The sequence below is a fragment of the Rhincodon typus genome, chromosome 12 (assembly GCF_021869965.1).
Source record: "Rhincodon typus isolate 14 chromosome 12, sRhiTyp1.1, whole genome shotgun sequence".
NCBI classification, from domain to species: Eukaryota; Metazoa; Chordata; class Chondrichthyes; order Orectolobiformes; family Rhincodontidae; genus Rhincodon; species Rhincodon typus.
In genome coordinates, this window is record NC_063343.1 from 65,902,177 (window position 1) to 65,912,414 (window position 10,238).

At 47.1% G+C, this 10,238-nt stretch overlaps 1 protein-coding gene across 1 annotated transcript in view; it reads right to left on the minus strand.

The window, feature by feature from the left end:
* The window catches only part of gemin5 (gem (nuclear organelle) associated protein 5), a 48,887-nt gene that overhangs the window by 24,802 nt on the left and 13,847 nt on the right, over positions 1-10,238 (minus strand). The window contains exons 6-11 of the mRNA XM_048603542.1: positions 9,366-9,451; positions 6,927-7,009; positions 6,703-6,839; positions 4,600-4,673; positions 2,259-2,440; positions 1,363-1,502 (exon numbers count right to left, since the gene is read on the minus strand). Of these exons, the coding sequence (XP_048459499.1) occupies positions 1,363-1,502; positions 2,259-2,440; positions 4,600-4,673; positions 6,703-6,839; positions 6,927-7,009; positions 9,366-9,451 (702 nt within the window). The remainder of the gene's footprint in view (positions 1-1,362; positions 1,503-2,258; positions 2,441-4,599; positions 4,674-6,702; positions 6,840-6,926; positions 7,010-9,365; positions 9,452-10,238) is intronic.

Sequence of the window (10,238 nt, forward strand, 5' to 3'; positions counted from 1 at the left end):
CAATCTCTCAACATAATGAGGAGATTTCCTCTCCCCTGGATCCACCCTGGCAAATCCCCACAGTACCTTGTCAAAGTTCTTGACATCCTCAAGTAACATTCATGCCACACAAGTGCCAGGCAATGATCATCTCCAGTAAAAAACAACGTAACTATTGTCTCTTGACATTCAATTGCATTACCATTACTGAATCCCCACTATCAACATTCTAGGGTTACCATTGACCACAAACTCAACTGGACTTGTAACTACTGCGTTTATGTGACAACAGCAGGTCGGAGGTTGGGAATCCTGCGGCAAGTAACTCACCTCCTGACTCCTCAAAGCCTGTCCACCATCTACAAGGCACAAGTCAGGAGTGTGATGGAATACTCCCCACTTGCCTGGATGAGTGCAGCCCCAACAACACTCAAGAAGCTTGACACCATCCAAGACAACGCAGCCTGTTTGATGCCATCCACTCCCTCCACCACCGATGCTCAGTAGCAGCAGTGTGTACCATCAACAGGATGCACTGCAGAAATGCACCACAACACTATCATCTACAAGGACAAAGGCAGCAGATACAAGGGAACTTGCTGCCTAGATTGGAAGGCAGGTCTCATGAGGAAAACTGAGAAAGCTAGGGCTTTTTACATTGGAGCGAAGAAGGATGAGAAGTGACTTGATTGAGGTTTACAAGATGATGAGAGGCACAGATAGAGTGGATAGCCAGAGACTTTTTCCCAGGGCGGAAATGACTATTACGAGGGGGCATAATTTTAAGGTGATGGGAGGAAGGTATCGGGGAGATGTCAGAGGTAGGTTCTTCACACAGAGAGTGGTGGGCGTGTGGAATGTGCTGCCAGCAGTGGTAGTGGAGTCAGATACTTTAGGGACATTTAAGTGACTCTTGGATAGGCACATGGATGATAGTAAAATGTAGGGTATGCAGGGCAGATTGACCTTAGTAGGATAATAGGTCGACACAACATTGTGGGCAGAAGGGCCTGTACTGTTCTGTGTTCTATGTAACACCACCTGCAAGTCACTCACCGTCCTGACTTGGAAATATATCGCCGTTCATTCACTGTCGCTGGGTCAAAATCCTGGAATTCCCTCCCAAAGGTACCGTGGGTCAACCTACAGCACACGGACTGCAGTGGTTCAAGAAGGCAGCTCAGCACCACTTTCTTAAGAGGCAACTAGGGACGGGCAAGAAATGCTGAGCCCAGCCAGTAACACCTACGTCCCGTGAGTGAATAGAGTTCAGAGATGTCGTGGTTAACTCCCATTTCTGCAGGTATGGGAGGGATGGGGAGAACACTCGAGATCTCAAAGTCTCACGTTATAATTTAAGACCCTATGGATTCAAACACCCACCTGCGCAGTGCCATCATAGCAGGCAGAGACCAGCATTGCATCGTGGTGTGGGCTCCAGGCCAGGCTCGTGATCTTTGCAGTATGCCCTGGTAACGTCCTGTACGGTTCAGTCACTGTTATCGCAGTGTCCGGAGGGCTCTCTGAGGCAAACAGAAGGGAGATCATCTTTATTTCTATTCCACTTGCCTCGCTGCCTCACAAAGATGCACTGAGGTAAAGGAAGGAGGCACTCACATTCACGGAGAAACTGGTTACACCACACACAGACTGACTGACTGTGGAAGTCACTGACGCAGCAGTTACTAATAAATCACTGCACCATCGTGAGCAGGACAGAGGGAAAGGGAGGGGCAGCACATGTTAACGGCCTGTCACCTCTCACACGATCACACTAACCTGAGTAGCTTGCCGTACACAATGGATTGAGCCCGGTTCAAGCCTCCCATCAGCTCAATGGGATTGCAGGGGGCTGCAGAAAAGGTGAACCGCAAGCGGGCAGAGCCGCGTCGTCCAATCTGGCTGTCTATGCCAGGAGGACTCCTTGCCTATTTCCGCCACAAAACTATTCAGTCCCCCTCAAGCTCGTCCCTTCTGCTATCACAGGTGGTGTCAGCCTGGATCCTGCAGAGTGTCAGGAGCGAACGGGGCTGTGGATAGGGGCAGGGTCTGGCTGAACTGCTCCAAACAGATGGCATATACACTCACAGAGAACAGATGCAGCGCAACCAATTCCCGCAGGGTCCGGTCAGGGGACCGAGCTGGATGATAAACTGCAGCAGGCTCAAAGGGCCGAGTGGCCTACTCCTGCTCCTAGTTTCTATGATGTTTGGTGGGTTGGGCAGGGTATACGGTGCGTGAAGAGGGTGTTAACATGGGAGAGTTAGCGCAGAGGTTACCCAGGACGGTTTTCAAGTTGTGAACGTAGACAATGGCATTGTTGGAGCCAGATGCGATGAGGGAGCTCAGCTCGGGCTGTGCGCCGTGTGGGTGATGCCAGCGGATCGCGTTCACCAGTTTGTGGTGCGTCTGAATTGTGCACAACAGCTTCAAGCGAGGAGCCTGGAAGATCTCAATCGACCTAGAGAGAGCAGGGAGGCAGAGAGAGCGAGAAACATCAAACACAATAGCAATGCAGCATTCACGCAACACGCCCCAACTGTGGGGGGGTCCATCAGATGGAAAATAGGAACAGCAATTACATAAATGATTGAATACGAACGTTTTCCCCACCCTCCCTATTACACGGAAACTTTCATCAAGCTACAGGGACAGAGTTAAGAGGCCATGGGACAAATTAGAATCATAAAAGGTCTACAGCACATAAAAAAAGATTCTTCAGTCCATGAAGTCTGTCCTGGTCAAAAACAACCACCTAACTGCTTGAACCCCCTTTCCCAGCACTCGGTCCATAGCCTTGTGCACCTAAATAATTCCTAAATATTATGAGGGTTTCTGCCTCTCCCACCCTCAGAGTTCCAGATTCCCACCATCCTTTGAATGAAAAAAAATTTTCCTAACATCTCCTCTACATTGCCTGTCCTTTACCTTCAATCTATGACCAGGGGACACTGATTGCTCCAACAAAGGAACAAGTTCCTTCCTGTCTACATGCCTGAATTTTCCCCATCTCAATCATGTCCCCCTCAGTCTTCTCTGCTCCAAGGAAAACAACCCCTACCTGTCCAATCTCTCTCCACAAACTCTCCAGCCTTTGAAAAAGAGCTGGTAGAAGCAAAATGGGCCAAATGGTCTCCTTTCCCACTGAGCGGTTCTGTTGTCCCATAGATGCAGGATTGGGAATTAGGTTCCCCTTGATACTTCTCCCCTAAATACCACCTTCCAAAGCTCAGTAATGAATGGCCAATAAATAGTTCTTTTGAGAGAGAGCTGCTCACCATTCACAACAATCGACAAAAGGGCAACTCTCAACTCGGCGAGAAATTTTTTAAAAAGCTGTAGTCACTCTCGGGATGTTGGCATCACTGGCAAGGCTGGCACTTATTGCTCAGAGCCAACTGAGCAGTTTGCTTGGTCAGCAAACAGCAGCCAAATATCAACTGAAGTCATAAATAAGTCAAGAACAATCACATCACTGTTCCCTTTATTCATTAATAAGATGAGGGTGTCGCTGGCAATAAATGCTGCCTAGACAGTCTCTAATTGCCCACAGTTCAGAGTGAACCACATTGCTGTGGGTCTGGAGTCACATGTAGGCCAGACCAGGTAAGGATGGCAGTTTCCTTCCCTAAAGGACATGATTGAACCAGATGGGTTTTTCCTCGACAATGGATTTGTGATCATCAGAGTCTTAATTCCAGATATTTTATTGGATTCAAATTCCATCATCTGCCGTGGCAGGATTCGAACCCAGGTCCCCAGAATGTTGTCCGGGTCTCTGGACTAACAGTCCAGTGATAAATACCACTAGGCCATTGCCTCCTATTCAGTGAACTAAATGAAGTAGGTACTTGCAGTCACTGAAAACACCATTGCCGGTGTCAGCTAACACACCGAGACTGAATTAAAAACTTTAACCCAAAGGTTACAGTGTGTGCAAACGCTGCAGCCATTTTTTAAAAATCCAAGACAGTGTACACAGGTTAAACGTGAGTTAGAGTACAACTGCATGTGTTTGGGAGCATGTGAGACTGTGAATTACCACGAACATCAGGTGCCCTCATAGTAATAAACATGTTGATTAGTGAATCAGCTGCACACACATAATCCAACATTCTGGTGGTCACAATCAGCTGACACCAGCCTTTTCACTTCATTGATAAACTCTTTTTCAAACTTAATTTTGAACGCTGTTCAAACTTCCAGGTCCATACACATTTGAACAGAATTTTCAAGGTTACACATGGAGTACAATAATATCAACATATTTTCTAATCCATTTGTTCAGAGATGTTATTGTCGGACAGCTGGGATTGGGAACCAGGGGCAATCCCAGGCTCAGGGGTAGGGACACTACCACTGTGCCACAAGAGGACTGTAAGCCCTATCCCTTATCCTTCCCATCCTGCAATTACAGGTGAAATTCCTGGAACTCCCTCCCTAATATGAGGGCGGGTGTACCAATACTCAACCCCCACTCCCCTCACAAGGGCTACAGTGGTTCAAGAAGGTGGATCCCTCTGTACTGCCATCTGTATCTAGGCAACAAGAGCATCACTGATTTGATTTTTAAGTAGTTAATACAGCCATATTGCAAAATGTCATGTGATAAAGTCTCACCCATCGTCGTTCCCAATAGCCAGGATTTTACCATCAGGTTTCCAGTTCAGTTCACTGCGACCTGGAAGTTTATGCTAATGAGGGACAGGGAGAAAATAAAAAGAGAATGTATCAATAAAGTGCATCGACCAATCAATGTACATCGATACTCCCCACTTGTCTGGATGAGTGCAGCCCCAACAACACTGCTTCACACCATCCAGGACAAAGCAGCCCGCTTAATTAGCACCACGTCCACAAGCATCCACTCCCTCCACCACCGACGCTAAGTAGCAGCAGTGTGTACTATCTACAAGACGCACTGCAGAAATTCACCAAAGATCCTCAGGCAGCACCATCCAAACCCACGACCACTTCCATCTAGAAGGACAAGGGCAGCAGATATATGGGAACACCGCCTGCAAGTTCCCCTCCAAGTCACTCACCATCCTGACTTGGAAATATATCACCGTTCCTTCACGGTTGCTGGGTCAAAATCCTGGAATTCCCTCCCTAAGTGCATTGTGGGTCAATCTACAGCACAGGGACTGCAGCAGTTCAAGAAGGCAGCTCACCCCCACCTTCTTAATTGCAACAAGGCAGTGGCAATAAATACACATAAATAAAATTGAATTAAAAATTCACAGCAGGCCCTTTCCCCTTTCAGAAATGTCTCAATCATTCCCCTCTCTGCCTCCCATCATTCAGCTCACAGATCAGATGTATCCAACAACCTTATTTACATGAGAAAGATTTAGGAACATTTGGCAAATTTAGCCACTTGAGTCTGCTCTGCCATTCAAGAAATTTGTGACCAATCTGCTTTGAATTCACATCCCCAGCTAACCTCAGACTCCCTTGTCCTCTTCTGCGACAGAGAATTCCAAAGTCACAAAATCCTCAAAAAAAAATTCACACCTCTGTCCAGAAAGGGGACTCCTCAGTTAAAAACAGAGCCCAGTGGTTCTGGGCTCACCAACAAGAGGAAGTTTCATTTCCACACATTCACCTTGTCAAAATAATTCAGAATATTATATACTTTGACCAAATCACTTCTCACTTTTCTAAGCTCCTATGAAAACAAACACAATGTTTTGATAGCATCTTCCAATCCCTCAAATAAGCCAGAATCTCCTCAGAAATGCCTCCATTGTATTTATATCCTTCCTTCAATAAGGTGATTGAAACTACACACAGTAGTCAAAAGAATCTGCTCTTTTTTCTGGTGGAATTACTGAGCCTGTAAGGTCAGTGGGACTGAGTGGGTAAAGCACTCTTATCACAGCCATTCCTCATTGCCCTGAGGAATGGGCCAGGCTGAAAGAAAAACATAAACACGTTGCATCTGTATCAATTTAATAAAATGGGCAGTAGTCATTCACTGGTTAATTCCTCAGGGCAACACCTTGATCACTCCATGTCAACTTGTCATGCTTAGCAGTTAACTGTCAGTCAGTCATAATCTAACTAGTACACTCTGCACAGTAACACTGCCACCTTACAGTATTCACTTGCCAGCCAATCAGCACTCTCTTCTCAAAGTACAAAAAAATTGCTCCCCTTTATATTGGTATTCTTGAGAATGGTCCTGATGACCGAAAAGAAATCTGGTCATTAAGACATTGTTATTGGGTGGGGGAGGGGGGGGTGGGGGGAACTTGCTGCACACACGCACGTCTGCTGCATGGGTTTCCTCCAGCTGCTCCAGCTTCCTCCCACAGTCCAAAGATGTGCAGGTTTGGGTGGGTTGGCCATGCTAAATTGCCCCGTAGTGCCCAGGGATGTGTAGGCTACTAGGTGGATCGGCCATGGGAAACACAGGGATAGAGTTGGGGAAGGCATCTGGATGGCATATTCTTTGGAGGGTAGGTGTGGACTCGATGGGCCAAATGACCTGCTTCCACATTGTAGGGATTCTATGATTCCATTATTTGAGGACATTTGCACTTATGACTTTTCATGTGCAAGATGTGATGGAAACACAAGGCTTTATATTTTCTGTAATGCCTTTCTCAAGATTGCAGCCTTGGACAAGATTATTCAATCTGAATGAAAATGCAAAGACTAAAACCAGAAGAGGCTTGCACCTTTCCCAGGATCGAAGGGACAGCCGTAAAGACCCACCTTGATTCCATTGGTCTCCCGGATTAACCGGTTGACGTCCTGGGCGTCTGTCGTCAGTTTCCAGGGGTTGTGTTGCAGGATGATACCCTCGCCCGCACAGCTGTACAGGGTCACAGCCGGCCCATCCCCATCCCCACCTGTTACGGAGAGACAGCCGGTCAGTGTCACCCATCACGGGAGGTTTAATCACGGTGCGCTACATCCCAAGATAAAGCAAGACTCACCGGTTGCCAAGGGGGGCAGTGGTGGGCCCCAAGCCAGGGTGTAAACTGTTTTCCTGTGATAGGAGCTGGAAATCTGAGGGGGCCTGCAAGCAATCCAAAGTAGAAATGTCAACTATTGGGGAACGTAGTTTTTAAGGTAAAACAGCCCGTTAAGGTAAAAGGGTCTGTTTCCATGCTGTATGACTCTATGACTGGCAGTATTTGTGCAGAGAGAGAGAGAAAGAGTTAACACTTCAAGTCCATTGTGACTCTACTTTAGAACTATAAGTTCCAGCATCCAGTCTTTCAGATTCCCCCTCAGTATGTTATATACCTCAATAAGATGACCTCGTGTTGTATCCAAAGATGAGAGGTCTGTCCTTCAAGCAGGAATCATAGCGAACGGGCTGATGCTTTCTAGAGTTTACAAGGACAGGTGATCTCACTGAAATGAATGAAATTCTTAGACAGGGTAGATGGTGACAGTCAACTCCCTCACTGCACAGTCAACCAGGAACTAGGGATCAGTCTCTGGATAAAGGGGCAGCTATTTCAGACCTGGAGAAGGAGAAACTTCTATGTTCAGAGGTTGGGAATTCTCTGGCCCCGAATGCTGTCAATGCTTAGTTAGGAAGGGCACTCAAGTCTATGATTGTTTGAACTGAGGCCTCCAAAGGGGATTGAAAAGGAACGTGGAAGTTGTGACTGAAGTCCAGCCATGATCTGGTTGAATGGCAGAGAAGATCTGAGGGGCTGAATGGCCTCATTTCACTCTTATTTCTCATGTTCAGATGAAGCAGCTGAATATTGATAGGGTAAAAGCTTCTGTCCTTTGGAAAGCCACGCTGCCCTGCCCTTACCCAAGGAAACAAAGACAAGCAGAGAGCAGTATCATGGCTCAGTGGTTAGCACTGCTGCCTCACACAGCCAGGGATTCGGAGTTCAATTCCACCCTTGGGTCACTGACTGTGTGGAGTTTGCATATTCCCCCCCGGTGTCTGCGTGGGTTTCCTCCCAAAGTCCAAAGATGTGCAGGCTAGGTGGATTGGCCATGGGAAATGCAGGTTTGCAGGTTTACAGGGATAAGGTTCGGAGGGTCTGGGGGTCCCAGGGGCAGTGGAGAATGCCCTTCAGAGGGTCAGTGTGGACCCAATGAGCCGAATGGCTTGCTTCCATACTGTTGGGATTCTATGAGCAGCAGCTGTAACTGCAAGATATCCTGGGACAGAACACAGGTCAGTCCCACACCATGGCTATGCATTTACTTAGCATCCTGTCCCCACCTAGCAGACACTATATCGTTCAATTGAGTCAACTGAATTCAAAGCCTCAGCTGTGGCTCAGAGGGTAACAGACTGGCCTCAAGGTCTGGAGACCGTAGTTCGAGTCCTGTTCAAGAGCCATACTGATGGAGCTTCTATCTTCTGAACGATATTAACTCATGGGTCTTAGGTTAAGTAAGGTGGCCACTGTACTGAAGGGGAGCAAGGTAGTCCTGATCAGGGGTCAATACTTCAAACAACAGCTAAAGCGCAAGCTTTAATGGTTGTTACTACGTTACTGCTTACGGGATCTTGCTGTGCACAAATCAGCTCCTGTGTTTCTTACTACAAAAACATTTAATTAAAATAAAGCATAAGGCGTGCATTTTATAAAATGCCTTTCAGAGCTCCAGGCTGTCACTGCTGTGACGTAGGAAACATCACAGCCAAACCGTGCACAGCAAGCTCCCATAAACAGCAATTTGACGACAACCAGGCAATACTTTTTAAAACTGACGTGGATCAAAGGATAAATTTGGATCAGGACATCAGGGATTATCTCCCTGCGTTACACAAAATGAGTGGCCATGAACACTGTAAAGACAGGGAAGACAAGGACCATGGTTTGACATGCAGTAGAAGTGATGACACCTCCAAACCTAGTGGTATTATTAGTTTTGAGGAAGTTAACTCAGATTTATCTCCACAGATACTGCCTGACCTGCTGAGATTTTCCAGCAATTTCTGTTTTTGCTGCAAGTGGTATTATTGCTAGAATACTGATCCTGGTCATGTTCTAATCCAGTCTTGGCAGGCGGTGGAATTTGAATTCAATAATATGGAATTAAAAGTTTAATGATGACTACGAAACCATTGCCAATTGTCAGGAAAAATCCATCTGATTCGCTAATGACCTTAGGGAAGGAAATCTGCCATCCTTACCCGGTCTGGCCTACATGTGACTCCAGACCCACAGCAATGTGGTATCTGTTCAAATGCCCTCTGGCAATTTGGGATGGACAATAAATAATGGCTTAACCAGTGACACTCACATCCCTGATTGAATTTTTTGTTTTTAAAGATGTCTCCTGAATCAGGAGGCAAGTGTGTGAACACCTCACAGTTGACATTCCTGTTTGGCACTTTGGGATACCCAGTAAAAAGGTTCTACACAAACGCACATTCGTTCTTTACTTACTTGTTGGAATAAATTTCATAAATGCCAACTTTGCCATCATCAGTTCCGAATGCCAATGTGCTCTCTTTGGTTGGATGCCAACACAACTGCAACAAACAGAAACAAAAATAACAAAAACCCCCATCAACCAACAACAACGACACCCGTTAAAAAAAAAACCCATCTGGTTCACGCAAGTCCCTTCAGGGAAGGGAATCTGCCACCTGTCCCCCGATCTGGCCAACATGTGACTCCAGACCCACAGCAATGTGGTATCTGTTCAAAGGCCCTCTGAAATGGCCACAGTAAGCCACTCAGTACAAGGGCAATCGTCATTTTATTCACCATGTTATTCCTTCCAATGATCAGTTACTAATAGATCCCACTGTCTTTGCCACAATATCGATCAGCTGTGAGTTATCCAATCAGTTCCGTGCCCCTGGTCCAGATGTTCCCGTTTGCCAATCATGGAGTCAGGGTCTTCGCTCTGTGCATTTTCTCTAAGCCTCCCGTGAAGCAGATGGACTGTGGTGGGTCAGTGGTATTTTGCTTGTCAGTGGAAGGGGGAGGTGAGCAATGGATGATCACTGGGAGACGACAGTCCTTCCCAACGGAGGTGGGGTGCGTGTTGGTGGTGGTAGTAGTGGGAGACAGCTCCCATTCTCTTTGCTGACTGTGTTGGCATTATCACTGGTAATTCAGTCTCCCACATTGCGTTAACACTCAGCAGTGGAAGTGGAGTGTTTTTCCCTCGGGTACAAGGTTTATGGAGTAGCATACACTGCCCAAGTCTCAGAGACCGTTTCCGCCCCCTCCCCGCCCCACCACACCACCCCGCAACCCCCCCCACCCCCACCGGTGCCGCCCCCCGCCCCCCCACCCCACCACTGCCGC